At 35.6% G+C, this 22,521-nt stretch overlaps 1 protein-coding gene across 4 annotated transcripts in view; it reads left to right on the top strand.

The window, feature by feature from the left end:
* ORC3 (origin recognition complex subunit 3) overlaps positions 1-22,521 on the top strand; it is a 59,740-nt gene that overhangs the window by 3,781 nt on the left and 33,438 nt on the right. For 2 of the 4 annotated variants that reach the window (XM_036094799.2, XM_078055015.1), the window contains exons 2-11: positions 398-452; positions 5,775-5,872; positions 7,599-7,743; positions 10,298-10,402; positions 11,435-11,583; positions 12,871-13,004; positions 14,668-14,827; positions 16,699-16,812; positions 20,599-20,732; positions 21,217-21,280. In XM_036094799.2, the coding sequence (XP_035950692.1) occupies positions 398-452; positions 5,775-5,872; positions 7,599-7,743; positions 10,298-10,402; positions 11,435-11,583; positions 12,871-13,004; positions 14,668-14,827; positions 16,699-16,812; positions 20,599-20,732; positions 21,217-21,280 (1,158 nt within the window). Of the gene's footprint in view, positions 1-397; positions 453-3,826; positions 3,919-5,774; positions 5,873-7,598; positions 7,744-10,297; positions 10,403-11,434; positions 11,584-12,870; positions 13,005-14,667; positions 14,828-16,698; positions 16,813-20,598; positions 20,733-21,216; positions 21,281-22,521 lie in introns of all 4 variants that reach the window. The other 2 variants (XM_036094802.2, XM_036094800.2) reach the window with 2 other exon arrangements.

The raw sequence follows: 22,521 nt of genomic DNA, 5'->3' as shown, positions 1-22,521 counted from the left end.
AGAATTGTCCTGCTAGGGGCACCTGGGTGGTTCAGTTGGTTAAGCCTCTGACTCTTGATTTCAGCTCAGGTCATGATCTCAGGGTCCTGGGATTGAGCCCCCTGTCCGGGATCCACACTGAGCAGGGAGCTGCTTGGGATTCTCTGGCTCTCCCGCTGCCCACCCCCCACCCCATGCACTTGGGCGCACTCTCTATCTCTCAAAAAATAAATCTTTTTAAAAAAAGAATTTTCCTGCTATAATTCAGATAGAAGAGAGAGAATTTCTTAGCACTTTAAAGAAATGCCTTTTTAAAAAAAATCTGCTTATCCATAAAATACTTGGTTAATGAGATTTATCTGTTCCTTGGCTACTTTGACTTTATGCTTTTTTCTTTCTTATATTTTTTTTTTTTTAGGGCTGCTTTGTGTTTAAGCCAAACTTCAAGAAGAGAAAGATCTCTGTGCCAGTAGGTAAGATGTCTTAATAGCGAATTGGCTAGATTTCCTCCCCTAAGTCTTGAACTTACCTAACCCTAGTTGAAGTTAGTAATTCTCTTATCTTAAGTTTGACTTACTTAGCTTCTTGATGTAACAGTTATGTTCCAAAGTATAGTCAAAGGGATAAGGTACATCCTGGACTTTGAATCTAAAAGGGAATCCAAATATACTTTCAAAAGGCAAATTAGAAAGTAAATTTCCCTCAAAGGATATGTCCCCATTCTTCAAAAGAGATTGTCTTAGGGGTGCCTGGCTGGTCAGATGGTAAAGCATGTGAACCTTGATCTCCAGGTTGTGAGTTCAAGCCCCACGTGGGGCGTAGAGCTTACTTAAAAACATATATAAATAAAATAAAATAATAAGGCTAACTCAAAAGGAAATTTAAACAGAAGAGAGAGACTGTCTTAAAAATCTCAGTGATTTCCTGGGGTGTGGTAGAGAAGTTGACTGCAAAAGGGCAAGAGATACTTTTTGGACCGACGGAAATGTTTTCTAGATCGAGGGAACAGTTATGTGAGTGTATACTTTTGTTAGGACATACTAAACTGTTAAAATCAGCATATTTTATAATTTGTAAATTATTTCTCAATAAAATTAAACTTAAAAAAAAAGATACTGTTTTTCTTCACTTTCTTCATTTATTTCCAGATATCTATTTGGTGATCATGTTAGGAAGAATTGACTTTTTCAAACAAATCATGACATTACTGTCAGAACAGAAAATGTGTATTGTACTGGTTTTCAATTGTAGCTGCAGATTAGAATCACTTGGGGAGATTTTTTTAAAAATTGGGGTTTTTTTTAGATATAATTGTATTTTCACATACAGTTGCAAGAAAGTGTAGAGAGTTTTTTGTACCCTTTACTCAGTAATCTCCAGTGGTAATATTTTCGGTAACTGGTACAGTATCACAACCAGGAAACTTAACATTGATACAATCCATTGACCTTACTTAGATCTCAACTTGGGGAACTTTTTAAAGATACTAATGCCCGACCCCATCTCAGACCAATTGAATCAGAATCTCTGGGAGTGGTACCTAGGTATTGGTACTTTTTTAAAAGCTCCTCACAGGGAAAAAAAAATACACAAAATGAGAATAGACCCAGGGAACTCAGCGACACTGTCAAGCATAACAGTCGCATGATGGGGTTCCCAGGAGAAGAGCGAGAAAAGGGGGCAGAAGATTTGTCTGAAGAAATAATAGCTGAAAACTTCTTGAATCTGGGGAAGGAAAGAGAAATACAGATCCAGGAGGCCCCAGAGAGACCCCAACAAAACCAAACCAAAGAGGTCTGCACCAAGACACAAAGTAAGATGGCCAAAAGTAGTGAGAAAGAGAGAATTTTAAAAGCAAGAGAAAGGAAAGCAGTTACATACAAGGGAAACCCCATATGGCCATCACTGGGTTTTTCAGGCACAAACTGCAGGCCAGACGGGAGTGGCATGATAAATTCCAAGTGCTAAAAGGAAAAAATCTACAGCCAAGAATACTCTATCCAGCAAGGCTTTCATTTAGAATAGAAGGAGAGAGAGAGTTTCCAGCCATGTCCCTGTCACACACAATGCCGTTGGCCTGTGGGTCCCAAATTCACAGTCCAGCCGCCCTCCTGCCCAAGTCAGCATGCACAGCCTACCACCTGCTCAACGCCAAGTAAACAAGCCTTCACCTCAGATTGACAAGGGCTCAAGCTGACACTCCCCCTCAAATTCCAGCCCCTGTGCTCAAGTTTGTGCACAAAAGTGGGCATAATTATAACAGCAGAATGAAGCAACCTGAACAGTGACACTAATTCTGTGGAATATATGATGGGTAAAAGGAGTGTGCTAGGCTGAGAACATCTCCAACAAGCACATCAGAAAACAATACATACAGCATGATTCTAATTAGTAAAAGAAACAAACCCAGGCAAAATAAAACAAGATGAAATCAGAGAGGGAGACGAACCATAGGAGACTCTTAAGCATAGGAAGCAAACTGAGGGTTGCTGGAGGGAAGGTGGGTGGGGGGATGGGGTAACTGGGTGATGGGCATTAAGGAGAGCATGTGATACAATGAGCACTGGGTGTTCCGTGCAACTGATGAATCACTGAACTCGACCTCTGAAACTAATAATATACTATATGTTAATTAATTGAACTTAGATAAAAAGGAAACCTAAAAGCTCCTCACAGGCTTACTATTTACATTCACTATTCAGTATTGTAAAGATTGATTCTGATGGAAAAATTATGATGTGGAATTAAGCATATTTATGCACTAGCTTTGAATTAAAGGAAAAACTGAACTAAACCATTGTTTGACTAAGGAAATAAAGAACTTGTATTTATTGAATAGGATTTTTCTAAATCATCGCATGATGCAGACCTTAGGGTGTTACTCCTTCAGTTTGAGACCAGCTAGATAAGAAACCTGTGCTCAAAGAGCAAATAATAAAATGATGGTTCATACTGAGGGGACCAGAGGGTAGAAAATATGATTTATAATAAGAATCCAATTTCTCATTAGCAAATAAACTGTGATCTCAAGTTCTACACTCTCTTAGACTTAGTCTCAAGGAAACATGAAATTTTTTGTATTCCCTGCCCCCCAATAAAAAGTGACTGATAGACTTGGAAATAGTGAACAAAGAATAGCTACATTATAAATTATTTTTAAGTGATGGACTTGTGAACATATTTCTTTAATGTTGGAGATTGCTAAACTCGAAGTAGTTCATTTTCAGAGAAAATTCAAGTTTTGTTTCCCATTATCTAGGATACAGAGCATGAAATGACATCTAATATCATCAGCAATGTCATTATAACTAATGACATTGCTAGCATTTATTGAGTTTTTATTATGTGCTAGATTATTCTAAGCTCTTTATATGTGTTCCTTTGTTTAATCCTCTCAGTAAACATGAGGAATGTATTATGAGTATCTCCATTAAAATACTATGAGGATACTTAGAACTCTCAATGATAGTGCTAGTAAGTGGCAGAGCTGGGGTTTGAACCCAGTTGTCTGATTCCAGAACCTCTGGTCTAACCATTATTTGGTACTGTCTCTCATAATAGGCGAGTTTTTGCTTAGAACTTTTTCTGTTGAATTTCAGCTATAACTTACTAAGATTTGTTCAAAGTTTTAGTATTAGTAAACCTAATGTGTATAATTTGAACTTTGCTTTGAAGTACATTAGTTTTTGTTTTTTTTTTAATTGGGCTGACCTAAGACCAATAGATACTGTTTCAATATGAGAATCTTAGAGGAATTGACCCTGATTATAAGACAGATGGTGTAGGAATAAGGAAAACATATCCAGATTTTAGCACTTGCCTTCACTGGCTTCAATTCTTGAAACAGATTGCCTGAAGAAGTAGGAAGATGGCCAGCATTTTGCCCACCATCTGTCCCCTGACTCGAAGACACTTGGATGTATACCTAAGAGAAGACTGGTAACTCTCCCTCTTGTCTATGTTCTGTGGATGACTGTGCATCCATGAAAACGACTGGGCAGGAACTGGAGAGAGAAGGAGAGAGAGAGGGAGAGACTGAGATGGGTGGTGGCTCTGGCCCTGTAGGAGATGTTCGCACTGAAGTCAAGCGCTGTGCGTAGGAGCAGGAGGGAACCTGTCAACAGTGAGAGCTTATATTCTGTAGGTCTTCTCAATGCTGATTTGTTTTTTACCTTCCTGAGCTATAAATGACTGAGAGAAGTCATGGTAACAAGTTAAATTGTCCTGCTGCTGTTGTTTCCCAATTTCTGAGTTTTTTGGCAAGTATTTTGGTGCCACGTTATTCAGCATGTAAAAAAATTAATGTCTTGATTTGCCATTTTAACATTTAACATGATGACTTCAGTATATTCTAAGGCTTTTGATAAATTAAAAAAATACTTGCCTAAAACTGAGTCAACTATGAACAGAAGCAGAGTTCCTTAACATAAAAGAGAATCTGTATTTCAAACTACTAGTTAACATAAAACTTGATGGTAGAAGCTAGTGGCTTCTCAGTGAAGTCAGGAACAAAATAGGTATTTTCACTGTTATTGAACCCTTTAAAAGTTGTAGTTGTTACAATAAAATACCTAGCAGTAAACAATAAGAAATATGAAAGAAAGTAGAAAACTACAAGGAATGTAGAATATTGATTAAAGGAAGAGACCTGTAGTGTTTTGGATGTAGATTTTCTAACATATTACAAATATTTCTTCCCAAATCAACCTACAGATTTTATTTTATCCAGTCAAAGTACTATTGTAATTATTTTTGAGCAATGGGAAAATTTATTTGAAAGAATGGCTTAAAATATTTTGAAGAAGAATGATTATGTGCGGTGGTGGTAGGAAGGAGACCTGGAATTATTCCCTGTGTGAATGTACTGCAAAGCTCCAATCATTTAATGATTTCAAATAGTTCAGGACAGCTCTGGGAATAGACTTGGATTCAGTAGAACAAAAGAAGAAGTTTAAAAAATAGCTCCAAGTACATTTGTAAGTACTGAGATAACAAGGGCGCCTCAAATCACTGAGAGAAAGGATGGATTATTTAATAAGTGAATGTTTTCATACTGAAGGTTAAAGCCCAAGTGTGAGTCATGAAATCAACTTAGTCATAATAGTTTTAAAAAACAGAATAGAAAAGAAAACATTTGCTGTCACATGATAAGTATTGTTTTGTGGGGCCTTTGTTTTTGTTTCTGTTAAACATCTGTGTGTTGGATAATGATGTGAAATGTATTCCTTAATGCGGATCATGGTTTAAAAAGTTTGAAAACCACTGGTATTTTGATAAATGGTGTTTTGATGAATGGCTAACCATTTGGAGGAAAACATTAAAACGTATAAAATAATACAGACAGACTAAATAAAAGGCTGGGCTAACCTATGTCAATTGAATAAAGGAACAAGAACCATCGTAAGCATCATTTCATAAAGGAGAGTTCAGAGCAAATATATGAAGCGTAGTATACAAGGCTTTTGAATAAGAGCAAATAATGAAAATACGTTAATATTAAATGTTTATGCCTCAAACCAAATCCATTAAATACTGTTAGCAATTTAAAAGTACATGATAGAAATATAACTTAAAAATTAAAGATATTTTAATCATATAGATACAATTACTATAGTAAAAATATAAGATATATAAATAAAATTAAATATAAAGGGTATTGAATGTTACCTATCTCCAAATATATGTATTTTTGATACATATTTCAGTCCCATCCCTTACTGTGTGATTTTGCACAGAGATTTTCTAACTTTTATTATATAAGAAAGAAACTGACCTATTTCTTTCTGTGTTTTTAGAGGACTATTTTAATAAAGGGAAAAATGAGTCTGAGGACAGTAAGCTTCGATTTGAAACTTATCACTTGATATGGCAGCAGATGAAATCTGAAACTGAGGTGAATACTTTTCTTAATGACTTAATATTTCTCTAATAACGTAAATCTCATATTTGTTCTTCCCATCTTCCTTTCCATCATTTTTCAGGACTTTTGATGAAACATAGGTAATATTAGGTTAGTATAATCTGTATATTCTAAAAAACGCTCATGTTCCAAGTATTAAGCATAGCTTCAGGTACTGGAACATACATTAATAATAATAGCTGCCAAGGCAAGGGGCTCTTTACATATCCTCACAACTTTTAAATGGTGACACACTTTAAATTATCCATTCAGAGATGCCTGGGTGGCTCAGTTGATTAATCATCTGCCTTTGGCTCAGGTCATGATCCCAGGGTCCTGGATCGAGTCCCACATTGGGCTCCTTGCTCAGCGGGGAGCCTGCTTCTCCCTCTGCCTGCCGCTCCCCCGCTTGTGCTCTCTCTCTCTCTGACAAATAAATAAATAAATAAAATCTTTAAAAAATAAACAAATTATCCATTCAGTTATACAAGTAAGAAGTCAAGCTATTTTTAAATTACTTCACTCCCTCATCCTCATGTCCAGTTTCTATGTTCTTTATATTCCAGCTCTGAAATAATTTCTCTGCTATGGCACATTCATAGCTGTAGGGCCAACATCTTGAGTGGACTTGTTTTGTTTGACCAACACGGTGTTGTACTTTTTTTTGTTTTTTATTGCCTGTGGGAGGGTTATGCACTTCGTTTATTACTGCTTCCCACCACTCTTTATTGCTTTCCACCTAGGGCTTTGCTCATTTATGGATTCCAAGTGACCCTTGAAAGTATTTGAGTTTGTGGTTTCTAGTTTAGGCCTTCATTTCTTAACCTGGATTGTGATGATCCTCCTAACCGATGTCTTTGCCTTTGATGTCAGACCCCTCAGGCCTGTCACTCAGTCCCTATGGCACCATTGGCCAAGTTAGAAAAGCCCTCCCTTCAGGCAGGCACAGCCCTGTGCCAGGGTGCCAGGGCTTTCCCACCTCACTGCTGGTGTAGCTTCCCCCAGCTCCTTCACAGTGCTGCCTGATTCCCCCTTCTTAACCCTGATGGAATCATGTCTCTCCTTCACATGCCTTCAGTGGTTCTCCCCTCAGGATAAAATCCAAACTGTTTAACATCAAGTGTAATTTCATAGGCCTAGCCCCTTGCCTATTTGTCCAGGCTCATTCCCTACCACTTCCCGTGTTCTTGACGCTTAGCTCTGTCTGTGGTTCCCCAGGTACTTGGTGCTTCCTTCCTTGCTTCCTCTACTCCCCATTCCATCTAACTTTCTTCTCCATATAATCACCTCCTCTATCACCTGCTCTAATGCTTTGACTCAAATATGTCCCCTCCTCAGTTTAAGTTGGGTGGTCCTATTCTTGGGTGGTCCTATTCTTCATCATAGCACTCTACCCAATGTATTTTAATTGTTAAGTGTTCTTGCTCAGTTTTTTGTTGTTGTTGTTTTTTCACTGTTTTAGGATAAAGACTACCTTTCATTTGTAAGGTGGTTAGTAAATGTTTGTTGAATGAATAAATGAGATTCTTTAGTGAGGGAATCCAAAGCACTAATGACTGGAGCTTTAAGGAAAAAAAAAATTTTTTTTTAATTTCTTCCATCTAATAATCATTTTACATGTAATCTTTGCAATTAATGACAAATTATCTTTCCCAAACTTAGAAAGATGCATCAGATTACTACTGATAAAAATTCATAAAGTTTTGTGTTTTCTTCATAGCAACTACAAGAGGAATTAAATAAAAACCTGTTCGATAGTCTAACTGAATTTCTGCAAAAGTCTTACTCTGGATTTCAGAAGAATTCAAGAGACTGGGGCTGTCAAATAAAACTCAGAGAAATTCCAACTGCTGCTCTCATTCTAGGTATATATGGGTGTATGTTTGTTTTTTTAATTAGTGGTTTTGTTGTAGAGAATAGTGAAGAATAACCTGTTTTGATAGACCTTTTTATCTCTTTTATAGAATTAAACTAATTCTTGTTTGCTTTACATACTTTGAAAACCAATAAAAGTTCTTTGTGCTGATCATACATTTGTAAATTAAAGGAAATTGATCCAGGATTAGGTAGTACCCTCCTCAACTTTGTCAGAAAAATGAAGGGGAAATATATTTGTGTTACTCTTTTTAGTTATTTTATGAGAATATATGAGATTTGAATTTGGTAATAAACCACTGGTGGGTAAATAGATTTGTTTTTTTAATTATCTCTTCAGTGGAATTATCTATGACCTTAATTTTATTTCCCTGTGCTTAGTTTATCAATCTTAGATTGTTTTATAATACTGTATTAATATTAATTGTTTAGAAGGGGGTTTGGATGAATTATATATAAACTGCTTTCAAACTGCAGGTGGTAAATTTCTTAGGTACTTAAATATCCATCATTAATGTCCCATTTGAACCAAACATCTGGTTGCAGGATAATGGAAAAAAATTTCTTTGGCATACTAGCAAATTTCTTTATTTCTTTTGGAAAGAAAGTTGGATTTATTTGGATTTCAAATGTACTCTTCATCGCACTTACAATTTATTATTTATTCAAGGTTTGTTAAACTAGTGAGCACTGAGATAAGGACTTATTTTGTTAATACTGCCTTTAATACTGTTCATTACCTAAATCTTATTCCTCATGTTCAGGGCAATACATATCAAAATTCAGTGTACCTACAAAAGCCTCCAGGGGGTTTTAGTAAATGCAGGTTTTAGTCAGTAGGTCTGAGGTGGGGCCTGAAACTCTGCATTTATAACAGGCCTCCTGCTGATGCCCATACTGCTGATCCCAGGACTACTCTGAGTAACAACACACAGGGAATGATTCTTATAATAATTTTATATAATTTTTATAATTTGAACAGCTTTTTAGCGCAGCCTGCACTTAATTTCAAAATCCTTTCCATTTATGGATGAGAAACTGAGACCCAGTGATGACTGGATTATACTGTTTGGTACTTTGTTTCTCTTGGCCAGGTTATAATAGTTGGAGGTGGAGTGGGGAAAACATAATCAAGAGCAGTGGCTTGATTGTTGAGAGCACTGTTTAAATCCCTTCTCTGCCTACTGCCAAAAGGAGAAAAGCTAATGGAAATGTTATATTTCAAAGTCAGTAGCCTGACGAGAACATTTTCCCAGTTAAAGACATTGTTGATTTTTTGTTTCAATGTTAAATAGCTTATAAAGTGAGTCAGTGGAAGACTATCTTGTCTTCCAGTGTTTTGCTAACCTCCCAGAGTTGTTTAGAGATGCAGTATCACGATCATAGACCATAATGTGTCTAGGAATATCATTTTGATACTGTAAAAAGAAAAAATCCATAGTCAAAGAATGCTTAAGCACAGTTGCACATTTCCTATTTTCAAAAAGGTGTATGTCCATTTAAAAATAACCTGCCAAAAATTTTATTTGTTGGCTATCCTAGAAAAAAATTTTTTGCTTCTTGGAGGCCTGGATTCTGAACCTTTTGTTTTTCTTCCAGCCAGTTGAAGTTTTATAGTAGCAATTACCAACCAGTTTCAGGATGTTTACTGTTGGCACCTGCCTAAGTGCCAAAGCACTTTCTAGAAATCACAGATTGTGACGTCAAGGAAAGTATCAGTAGAATTTTTTTCCCCATGTAGTGGGGAAATTAACTTAACTCTGATAACTACATGCACAGCACTAAACTCTGATTTGTGGAAGTGAGAACGAGAGGGGCTTAGTAAATACCTAAAGGACCTAAAGTTTTATTAGTTTTTAGGCTCTTCCCTCAGAAATTAGCTTACTGTATACTTTACCTATTGTATTTACTACAACAATCATTAACAGTATTAGTGATTGGATTCTCCTCACTTGTTAAGTCAGGGTCACAGTAAGCCTGGAATCCATAACCCTTATTTTTTTTTTTTTTTTTAAAGATTTTATTTATTTATTTGACAGAGACACAGTGAGAGAGGGAACACAAGCAGGGGGAGTGGGAGAGGGAGAAGCAGGCTTCCCGCCGAGCAGGGAACCTGATGCGGGGCTCGATCCCAGGACCCTGGGATCATGACCTGAGCCGAAGGCAGACGCTTAACGACTGAGCCACCCAGGCGCCCCCATAACCCTTATTTTTGAATCATTAGTTTAAAGAGTTCTTTATGAGTTTGACAAAAGTAACGAAATTACTCCTAAGATATTTTCAAGGGTTAACTACATATCCTCAGTAACTTTTTTTAAAGAGAAATTGTGCAAAATACCCTTTCTGACAAATAAGTATTGTGTATGCCTCCAGATACCTATTGTCAATGGCGGTCTCTTCACTTACGCAGTATATTTTTTTGGTTTCTGTTATTAATTGTATTTAAAAATATTTTTATTTAGTAATTCACTTGACATGTTAGCCTTGTTGTTGTTAAATTGTTAATAATACAAATGATGTTGTAATACTGATATTATTCCATAGGTGTGAACGTAACAGATCATGATTTAACATTCAGAAGTCTAACAGAAGCCCTTCAGAATAATGTCACTCCATATGTAGTCTCATTGCAAGCTAAAGATTGTCCAGGTACAGAATAAATGCCATAATAACCTTGGTGAGATGTTACAAATCTCTTCTGGCCTTCTCTCTCTCTCTTTCTCTCTCTAGCTTTCTTTATCCCTTTTTATTCATGGGAAGAGCATGGCACTACATTTTTGGCAGGAATGAGGTTTATTGCCTATTGCAGTAATCTTGGCTGTTGCAGGCCTCTCTGCTACCTTTTGCTTCATTTACACCAGCCCCACCCCTGCCAGATCAGCTTCACAGCCAGTAATAGACTAGGCATTTTATGAGATGTGTTCCTTAACCCAGTAAAAGTTGAGTAAGTTGGAAAGTTTGGGACAGAGAGCTGAGAATTAAGGATTGGGGATTTGGCAGCTTTAGTCCAACAGAGTATGGACTGTATAGGTTCATATTTATAGCCTCAAATCATCTTATTGTTCTACTCTGAAAGACCAGCATGGTAAAAAATAGTCCATCACCAGAGCCGATCTGAGGTATATGAAGCCATTGAATCATAAAGGATGTGGACACTAAGAAAGTAAAATGGGCTTAGATTTGAATTTACATAAGGGCTTTATGTGCTTATATTACTCTCATATTCATAAACTGACTAGAACTGATTAAATAAAAGCCCTTAGGACATCTTTTAAAATGACTCTAAGGAAGGTTTGTAATCAGTAAAATAACTTATGTAAGTAACACTTTTGATATCTTTTTTTAGAGGCCTTAAAAACCTTTTGCTGTCTAGTGTAATTTAAATATAGATTGCTTCTTACATAATTTATAATTTTCATGTTTACACATTTGCTTAAGTAACTCTTTTATTATGGACAATATACATAAACTTTGGCTAGTGTTAGTCTGAGTTAGTGAAATTTAAATATTAAAGAGAAGATACTAATGAACATTAACAGTTAATATGTTAAGTGTTATGTTAATGTTAAGTATAGAAAAACACATTGTACCCAAATGTGTATACTGATCAAGAGCTTTCAGCTGTTTCATATTTGTTTTAAAGAGAGATAAGCTTTCTTACATTTTTTACCCATTCTGCAGATATAAAACATTTTTTACAAAAACTGGCCTCACAGTTGATGGGCTGCTGTGTAGATGAGGAATCCAAAGAGGGAAGTATTCAGGTCACCCAGAAAAAGATACATTGTTCAATGGATTCTCTTTCCAGTTGGTATATGAATGTCACACAGGTAAGAGTAAACTGACAATTTTCTCTCAGGAAATTGGCGTATGATTGAAAGGCTTAGAGTTATATTAAACATAGTACTATTTTGTTCTAATAAGAATATGCTTATGTACTCTAGCTATTAATTAATAGTAGCTGCTTATTTTTCATAAGGCTATTAGAATTTAAAAGTATTTTTTTTCAGTATGCAGTCTAATTCCTGATAAGTGTTTCAGTTCTTACAAGGCCATCTTATTTGCGGGAGAATGTCATCTAGTGACAAAAACAGCCTCAGGAATGGGTTCTGCTCTAGATTCTCTCTCTGTGACAATGGCTATAACTTTAATGTATTATCCTTAGGTCTCTATTTGCTTTTGTGCAGTAGGACCGTGCTGCCAGTGCCCATTGTCAACGTAGTCCAATGAGAAATAGTCGTTTTTTTGAAAAAAAAAAAAAAAAAAAAAAAAACTAATTTGATCCACATTTAGAATTCTTGGGAATAAATGGTCTGTAAGTAAAGTATATTCAACAAACAGCTGACAAGAAGTTCCATTCTACCATGATAGTCCCCGGTGAGAATGGATAACCTAGGTGATTCATGGAGAACTGCACTATAAAACCACAGCTTTGGTTTATGGTGCTGTGTAGCTAGATAGTATGGGAAAAAATACCGCAGTGACATTTTCTGATAAAGGTGTTTGCTGAAGTCAGTCATGAGTGAAGTTCCATTTTTGCTTTATAAGGGATGAAATTGGGTCTAATGCTTACCATAATATCTTAATTTGGTCCACAATTTTAAATTTTCTAGAAATCAAATGTACATTCAGTTTATGTCAGATATCCTTGAAAGATTGGGATTAGACCAGACGATATTAAAAATGCTTTTCAACTTAAGGTTTAACAGTAGCAGAGTAGCAAAGTAGTGTTGTTTATTGGGCTTTTTATTTAAAAATACTAGTTCTCACCTTAAAGCAAAGCAAAGTAAAACATTCTTTTAACAGAAAAAATAATCTATAGAAAATCTTCTCCCCATGCTTTTTTCTGTAGTTTTCTCAGATAGCAGAAAATATAAATATTTTATATGAGTTATAGATTTACTGAACCTTTTTCTTCTTGGTTATTATTCCCCTGTCAGACACAGAAAGATTCTTCAAATAACTGTTGGAATGAGTTTCTCTTTATTATGTGGGAGAAATAAAAGAAACAGCGTTACTGTAAAATATAAAGGGAGATATATCAACATGTGGCATTGTAACATCGTTTGGGTGGTAAGGCTTACTTTTAACTCTTTCTTTTCACAATGGCTTAAAAGAAGACAGACCCAAAAATGCCAAGGAAAAAGAGGACTTCTACTAGTCAATGGCAGTCTCCTCCTGTTGTGCTTATCTTAAAGGATATGGAAAGCTTCACCACAAAAGTACTCCAAGACTTCATAATTATCTGCAGGTAGATGATATATCACCTGACTTTTACGTAAAATTCTTTTTATTAAGGAAACATATAACTTTTAACTTGAAGAACACCCTTTTCTAGAGAAAATGAATGGCAATTTAATCCTCATTTTAATACCAACTGGATAGAAACCAGAGTGATTTCAAATTCCCTATAATTGAATGTTCGAAGACCTCCTATCGGATTTCCATTTGCTTTTTGACCCAAAAATGAGATCAAAAGACTAAAGTTAACCAATTTTTAATTAGTATGATAAGGCAGTATAAAATGTAGTTTTTCTCACCAAGGTCATCTGTCTCTTTCCCATTAAGTGGATAAACTACTCCAGATTGAGATGTTTGTCAGGTGTTATTTTCTGATACCTATCCACCCTTAGAAGCTCTGAGTTACATGTGCTCTTCTGAGCAAGTATGTTTTCTAAATAACATTATCTTGTATAATACTTACAGTGAGAAACTACTTTCTTCATGGTCTCATTGGATTTTCAAGGCAGTCCTGTGAGATTCAGAATTGAAGTAACTAACCCTATTTAAAATCCAGTGACATGTATTTCCCATGGTACCTTTTTTTAGGATATAATTTATTTTGGCCTTTTCTATATGTAAACTTGCTTGATAGTTATAGCTACATTTGCCTAAAGCTATATTGTGTTATAATTTACTAATAAACTTGTAATTCCTATTTTAATGGTGTCTTTTTTTCCCATTGAAACTAAGATTTCTAGATCCTAAGACTTTTCTTAATGCTAAAACTAAACTGCTTTATTTGCTTTCAAAATGCAGAAGAGGTCTTCTTTTTTGGAGCTTAAATTTGTGGCTACTTTTGCCATCTAAAGTGAGGAAGAACTTACAGCAGTAACAGAATCCAGGCACTGTACTTCTCTGACGGTAGAACTGCATATTGCTAGAATACTGAAATGCAATAGCCAATAGAAGGGAGCATGCAGAGTCATCAGCCATGATACAAAGGGCTCAGACCCGCAATAGCTCTCAAAGATAGTTCTGTTTTACTCTGTGGAAGTCATTTGTGTTCATACTGGTAATGCTCAGAATAAATCATGTCCAATAAGTTTGAGTTAAGAATTCAAGGAAAGGATGTAACATTTTTAAACAGTGTCCTTTAAAAATAGGTCTTATATATGTGTAAGGAAAGTTTCCTAACTTTTAGCTATTATGTATGGCTGGGTGACATAATTTCTGTTAGATATGTGCATAAATAGAGTAAGTTAACCTTGAAAGTTTGTGAGTTACATGTCACTGAACTTAAAAAGCACAGGCTGGATGTCTGTTAGGAAGACTGTAGCTAGGGCTCAAACTTTGACTGAGAGGTTACATTGAATGATTCCTAACTCTTTTAACAGTTGAGATTGTATAACCTTAGAGGGAGGCATTTGATCCCTCTGGACCTCTGTGTACTTATGTATAAAATGAGAGGATCTGTTAATAGATCGATTTCAGAGCTAGAATGTGTGGGGAAATAACTATATTACTTTAACAGAGGAAACTGCGTGACCTAGAAAATTTGAGTATTTGGAATGATATCTTCAGCAGTGTCTTATACTGTACTCCTTCAAATAAAGGTTGTCTTAATTTGAAATTTGATGTATTGAAATATATTTCCTAATGAAATCCCTTTTATATTTTCCTTTGAAAACTAGTCAACATCTACATGAATTTCCACTAATACTCATTTTTGGAATTGCCACATCTCCTATTATCATCCATCGGTTGCTTCCTCATGCAGTATCATCTCTGTTGTGCATAGAACTATTCCAGTCTCTGTCCTGCAAGGAGCACCTGACTACAGTACTTGATAAGGTAAAAAGGAAAAATTCATACCAGTGAAATAGGATGAAAAGACTGCCAAGAATAGATTATAAATATAAACGTTAGTGATAAATTTCTTCATCTCTCAGAGTATGATACTGAACATATTTCTGCACATTTTTTTGTATTTAATGATTTTAATAGGGTACAGTATTGCCTCCTCAGATAAAATATAAATTTTTTTTTAAGATTTATTTATTTATTTATTTGAGAGAGAGCAAGAGAGAGAGCACAGAGGGAGTAGGAGTGGGAGAAGCAAACTCCCCACTGACTGGAGAGCCCGATGCAGGGCTCAACCCCAGGACCCTGAGATCATGACCTGAGCTGAAGGCAGACGCTCAACCAACTGAACCTCCCAGATACCCCAAAATAGAAGCTTTATAAAAAGAATGATTGTATCTTTCTATATCTACCTACTTATCAGTCATTACTCAATGGAAAATTAGGTTTTTAATAATTTTTAATAGAATTTAATGACTTCCTAATAACAGTAACAATGTTTTCACTCTTCCATTTTGTATAAAATAATTTGTAATTTTTAGTGGACTCTTTCCTGTCATTGCTGCTCTTGACAGAAAATAAATACTAACATTTCCTTAGACCTTAGCTCTATTTTTTTTACCTAAATTAGTATTAGTTCTGTGTTTCTACATAAATTAGTAATGACCTTCCACAAATTGTTTGCTAGACTCAGCTCTTTGAAGGTGTGCCTTATGCTGCTTGTGAAGGTAAACTAATGACAACCCTCCTTTTTTTTTTTTTTAAAGATTTTTATTTATTTATTTGAGAGAGAAAGAGAGAGGAAGAGAGCTCACAAGCAGGGGGGAAGGGGCAGAGGCAGAGGGAGAAGCAGAGTTCCTGCTGAGCAGGGAGCCCAATGTGGAACTCAATCCCAGGACCCAGAGATCATGACCTGAGCTGAAGGCAGACACTTAACTGACTGAGCCACCCAGGTGGCTGACAGCCTTCCAAGGTTCTTCATCTTTTTCCCATGAAGGTGGTATCCATTAGTTTACTGATACTTTGGGGAACATTTTGCAGCTACAGTATTTAAAATTGCTTGGTTGGGGTGCGTGGGTGGTGCAGTTGGTTAAGCTTCTGACTCTTGGTTTCAGCTCAGGTGGTGATCTCAGGGTCATGGGATCCAGCCCCAAGTCAGGCTCTGCGCTCTGTGTGGCATCTACTTGGGATTCTCTCTCCCTCTCTTTCTGCCCCTCCTTCCCACGCTCTCACTTGCTCTCTCTCTCTCAAATAAATAATCTTAAAAAAAAATGAAATTGGTTGTGGCCAAATGCATTTGGCCTTCTATAACTGTGTTTCTGTTTTAAAAGCCTAGTATGACTTTTCATTTTCAGATGTAAATTCTTCACTATAGGCCATTGAAAATTAGCTGAATAATATAAATTCAGCTATTTTATACTTTTTAAATAGACATCTGTTATTTTGGGGTTTTTCATTCAAAAGTACATAATGTGTTATTCTTCGGTAATGTGTATCAGTAGGGATGAAAAAGAAATCTTATCCGATAATAAGAATTGCCAAAACCTATAGCTTCTTCAGTGGCTTCTGGTAGGAGAAAAGGGATCGTATAGTTAATAGATTGTATTTTTTTAAATTAGCAATTGGGTGGAAGATGATGGATATCTTTGATTCTGGAGATGTATGACTAACTGTTTTTGGTTGTGACTGTTGTATAAATTAAAGTTTTGGTTGATATTTGATCTAAAAAAAACTTAGCTACTATTATAGCTTTCATAGTTATATGTCATAGTATCATTCTTTGCCTCAATATGTATACTTGCTATTGATGAAGAGTAAAGAAAGACTAATGAGTGGATCCTTCCCCCTTTTGTCTCTTTCAGCTACTTCTTACAACCCAGTTTCCCTTTAAACTAAGTGAAAAAGTGTTACAGATTCTGACCAACATCTTTTTGTATCATGATTTCTCAATTCAAAACTTTATAAAAGGACTTCAGGTAAGAAGACACTAATGGGTGTGAAAGTTCACGAGCTGATTCTAAATAATTAATTTGCATTAATTTGCATATTCAAACTATTTAATGTGATAAGGCATTTTAAATGGCAAAATCTAAAATAAGTAAATTCAAGTTATATTATTCTAGATTCTATCATTCCTTTGTTACCTTGCAGCAAAATATAGAGAATTACATTAATTAGGATGTCAAAAAATGGAAAAACACACCCTCCTTCCCCTTGCATTCCAGTGATTCTTAATATTTGGGGGTAGGGAGAAAGGGACATTTTTTTTTTTTTTAAGATTCTGATGAAAGCTTACGTACTTTCTACCTAAGAAATGCTATATATAAGGGATCAGCAAACTTTCTGTGAAGGATCAGATATTAAATGTTTTTGACTCTGCATGCGACAACTCTGTTGCATACTCTTTTTTCTTCTTTTTAAATAACCAGTTAAAGATATGAAAACCATTTTTAGTTCCTGGGTCATACAAAAATAGGTGGGGGCCATTGTTTGCTGTCCCTTGCACATATTTGTGTGTTTATTCACTTATATTCTTATATATTGGGAATACATTTTTACTAAGGTTTCATGAATTGCCAGAAGAAAATTCATGAGCTCAGCTTCATAACATCTGTTCTAATCCAAAAAAGAACCCCATTATCCAGTTATTTAAAAGTTAATATTCCTTGTCTTGGCAACTACCTAAAATACCTTAGCAAAGTGTAGTCATTGTAAATACATGCCAATTGTCAAGTTCCCTAAAACTTGACAAAAACAAGTCCCTAAAACAAAAGTACAGTATGATAATACCTCACATTTATATAGTGCCTTAGAGTTTATAAATTATTTCTCACATGTATTTTTCCTCCATATAAAACTGCAGTGCTCTCTTATGGCTACTATGTATTTTTTTCAACTTGACTTTTTAAAGTTTATCTGTGAGAGAGAGAGTGCGTGCGCGCGCATGAGAGCAGGGGGAAGGGCAGAGGGAGAAGGAGACAAGTAGACTCCCTGTTGAGTGGGGATCCCAGCAACGTGGGGCTTGATCCCAGGACCCTGAGATAATGACCTGAGCCAAAATCAAGAGTCAGATGCTCAACTGACTCAGCCACCCAGGCACCGCTCAACTTGACTTTTTAAAAAAGAGTATTTTAAAGCAGCAAAATATTTACCTTAGCAATATGTGAAATTCAATGATAGAGAGATATACTACATTTGCCTCTCTCATAACATTTTATTTCATTTATTTATTTACTCAAAAGTATGAAGAGCCTACTGTAAGCCAAGAACTATGCTGAGTCCTGGAGATACAGAGGACAAGGAAATCTCGGTCTTCAAATTGCTCATTTGTTTAGTGAAGGAGACAGAAGAGGAAACTCATAATTACAGTTCTCAATAGTCAATACTGTGAAAGAAACATGCCTGGACATTCCATAGGAGAACAGAAGTATAGCCTAAGGAGTAGGGGCTCACTAGGTTAAAATGCGAAGTGCATTCTAGGTAAAGGCAACAGTAGAGGGAGAGAGATCTGTTTGAGGACTATTGCAGTTTTCTAGACAAGATATAACAAGGGCTAACCTAAGGTAGTGATAGTGGAACTAGAGAGGAGGAAACAGATTTGAGGATGAGCTAGAATCAACAGAACCTGGTGACCAAGTGGTTGATAGGATGTGGCAGAGAGGAGCATAGGTGACACACAGGTTCTAGCTTGGCAAATGGATTGGAGGTTGGTACCATTTATTAAGTATACATGTTAATATAAAGCCAAGAACCAGTTAGAAAAGGATGAGTTTCTTTTTGTATATGGTTAATTTTGGGTATGTTGGATATAAAGATTTGGCACTTAGAAGAAAGATCTGGAACAAATAGATACATTTAGGATTTATCATTAAAAGGTGATGGGTGAAGTCACACAATGAGGATGAGGCATCACCCAGAGGCATGAGGAAAGGACTAAGATTAGAACTTGACGGCAAGCTGATGAGAGAGCAATAGAAAAGGAGACTAAATAAGGAAAACCAATAGAAAGCAGAGTAACACTGAAGTCAGGAGAAGAGTTTTAGGAAATAGAAACTGTAGTCTCAGCATTGAGAAAGTGAGTGAAGAAGAGGACATTATAACCAAATTATGTAATCTCTCTGGGTCTCAGTTTTCTCATCTATAAAATAGGGGATCATATTAGATGATTTTATAGGTTCCTCATAATTTACTAAGCACCTCCTTTGTATACTGGGCACATTACTAAGTATTTACATTGTTTCATTAATAGGTACTATTATCCTGAGTTTCGCAGGGGAAGAAACAGGCTTGTGTTAAGTAGCTTGGCCAGGGTCACACAGCTAATAAGTGGTAGAGCCATTAAGACCCCATTTGGCCAGTTTTCTTAATCATCAGTAGGAAATATGTGTAAGTCCTGATTTCTTTAGGAGGTACAGTAGGGCATATAATCATTCTGTATATGTTTGTTTCTTTCATTAGATGAATATGTTAACCAACTTGTTAGTTGACCCAGGATTTTGAGAACATACTTGGACAAAGTAGTGAAGTGGTACTAGATTCCTCTACTATAACTCATGTGACTTCCTCCCATTCCTCCTCCCCAGCAAGTCCCTTATCATGTTTGGTTTTTACTTTTCTGATGTTTAAAAAGTGGTATTAACACTGGAATATTATCACAATATAATTGGAAAATATAAGTAAGAAATGAGATTTTGTTAATATGTGCAAAAATAATTTAGCACTTGGCATGAACAGTACTTTCTGTTTGGTATTTGTTTCTAAGTTAGGCTGGCTGTTTGCCTTACAACCTTATACTTCCTCCAGAATGAACTATTTTAGAGGATTTCCTCTAGCCTTGGGTATCTGGTCCTCAGCTCTTATCGGCTCAGAAATTCATTATCAGTTTACCCAGAAAGCATCAAGCTCAAATACCTTAATACTGATATATAAGCCAGCATGTTAATTTATTAATTTGTAATGGGAAATTCTATTTTCTAGTCCAAGAATGTGTTTGTCCACTATCTAGGGAACTGTCTGTCCAGTATCAAGGTATCTAGAAACTAAACCAAATTGGCCATGAGCAGGTTGCTTAGAGTCAGAGTTTTTAACATTTGGATAGTCTTGTGAGATAGATCTTATGAGTTATGGTAGAATCTGGAAAACCATTCCCCCTCGTACTGTAGAGATCACAGCATCCTAGTTACTATGACACTTAAATTTATCAGATACTGTACTGTGTTTTTCTCATGAAATAAAACTCAGTTTAAAAAGATACATTTTCTTTAGCCATCCCTCATTTTTCATTATTCTTTTTTATCAGTAGGCAAAGCTTCTACCATTGTAACATTTTTATTTATTCAGCAGACCACATTTTTTCACTGATTTTAGATGGGTGTTTTCTTGTGAGTATTTGGGCATCTGTTAGACTCTGAGGTCACACCCCAATCCCATCCCCACAATATTTACTGTTATTGTAAGTGAGTTGCTTCTGTAGAGAGCTAATCTATCCATTAATATTAGTTTCTTCTGGTTTATATACTTCAGAGATTACAATTTTCTGACCTTGCCCACAAAATCAGAGTCTTAAAATATTAAAGATACAGAACCATTTTGCATTGTTTGCAGTGTTATTGTGATGTTATTAAATGTATTAGTGCCATACTTTTACTGTTTAAAAAAACCCAAAACCTTAAAACTGAGTAGACAAAGGGCAAAAGATTACTGCCAAAATATAACAAATATATTTAATCTTCACATTTTTTTTATCTTCACATTTCTTTCAGCTTTCTCTATTAGAACATTTCTATTCCCAGCCCCTCAGTGTTCTGTGCTGTAATCTCCCAGAAGCCAAGAGAAGAATAAATTTTTTATCAGATAATCAGTGTGAAAACATCCGACGTCTTCCATCGTTTAGGAGGTAAAAGGAGAAGTGCATATTTAACACATCTTATAATAGAGGTTGGGGTAAAATAAAGGATCTCAGATCTAGCTATTTTTGAAGTGGGGAAAGAAAAAAAAAACCTTTTTATTTAGAGCACAATGAAATCGTCTGTTTTCAATTGTGAGATTTCTTTGTTGGACTTGAAAATTTAGCATAAAGAAAAATATTTTTACAAAGGGACATAATTTGCAGGTTCTCCAGAGTTACTTATTTATAAATAACATTTCCTGATTCTGGAATTTATGGCTTTTGTTTATGATTAGATCCCTAGATTATGTGATATAGCTGATTTAAGGAGTTAAAAATTACCATTAAACCATGACTGTTATCTTGAGCTTATTTTTGAGAAGAAATGAAAGAATGTGACCACCGATCTAAGTAGTTCTTTTCCCCATATGATAGTCAGATCTTTAGTATGTTTAATTTTCTCTCTTTGTGTATGGGATGGTGAAAATTCTAGGTTCGTGGAAAAGCAAGCTTCAGAAAAGCAAGTTGCACTATTGACCAATGAGAGATTTTTGAAGGTAGGAATGTGGATGTATTTGTTTCAGTTTTATTCTCTTTTTTTCTTTATGAGAAACAATATGCACATAACGTTTATTCGGTGAATTTATAAAACATACCTGTCCATCCTAATATGCTTTTCACGGTGAATTAATGGGTCTTCATAATCATATAGGAATGTGACTTGAAGGTGACACAAAACTTTAGTTCTAAGATAACCTTTTTTATTGAGAAAAAGTATTAACTACAGGTTTATCCTATGGTGTAATTTGAAAATATTTTTAGATCTCAACTTTGTTTCCACATAGCAGTTTTGGAATCTGCAGGCAATCTCATTTTAATGTTCTTTTAAAAGCTGTCATAAATAAAGGCACATAGAAACCATGTAGCTTAGGGACCCACTGCTAAGTGGGTATTGATTTGATTTGAAAAAATATCATTATATATTGATTATACAATGCCAGGAAAGAAGTAATGAGCTTAGAAAATTAAAGAGTTAGCCATACAACATAGGGAATATCAAAAGAAGGAGTTTTTTGTTTTTTTTTTTCTTTCTTGAATAAATGATACTTGGACATGGTACATAATTCAAAAGGCAAAGATAATATACAGAGAAAATACTCCCTCACACCTTTATCCTCCAACCACCCACTTCCCCTTCCTAGATATATTCAGTGTTACTAGTTACTTATGCATCATTCCAGAAATATTCTTCAGACACACAAGTAATTTTACATACTGTAGGAGTTCCCTTCCCTATCTTAACAGAAGATAAGTATATTATATAAGCTGTTCTGCACCTTGTTTTGTTTTGCACTTCATTTTGGAAATCATTCCATATCAGTATTGAGAGTGGTATAGTACTCTATGGAATGAATATACCTTCATTTTACTTAGCAAGTCCCTTAATGATGGACAACTAGAAATGCATAGTGTCATACTTGTTTTCATACTATTCATGCCTTTTTTGAGGAAAAAGTTGTAGAAAATTATAATAAAATTAAGATGAGATTAAAGTAGCCCTAGTGCGTGCGGGGCGCCTGGGTGGCTCAGTCGTTAAGCGTCTGCCTTCAGTTCAGGTCATGGTCCCAGGGTCCTGGGATCGAGCCCCGCGTCGGGCTCCCTGCTCAGCGGGAAGCCTGCTTCTCCCTCTCCCACTCCCCCTGCTTGTGTTCCCTCTCTCACTGTGTCTCTCTCTGTCAAATAAATAAAACCTTTAAAAAAAAAAAAAAAGTAGCCCTAGTGCTATGTGTAGGTTTTG

The sequence above is a fragment of the Halichoerus grypus genome, chromosome 9, assembly GCF_964656455.1.
Source record: "Halichoerus grypus chromosome 9, mHalGry1.hap1.1, whole genome shotgun sequence".
Classification (NCBI taxonomy): Eukaryota; Metazoa; Chordata; class Mammalia; order Carnivora; family Phocidae; genus Halichoerus; species Halichoerus grypus.
The sequence above is the reverse complement of the archived record's forward strand: the minus strand, read 5'-3'. Positions and strand labels throughout refer to the sequence as shown.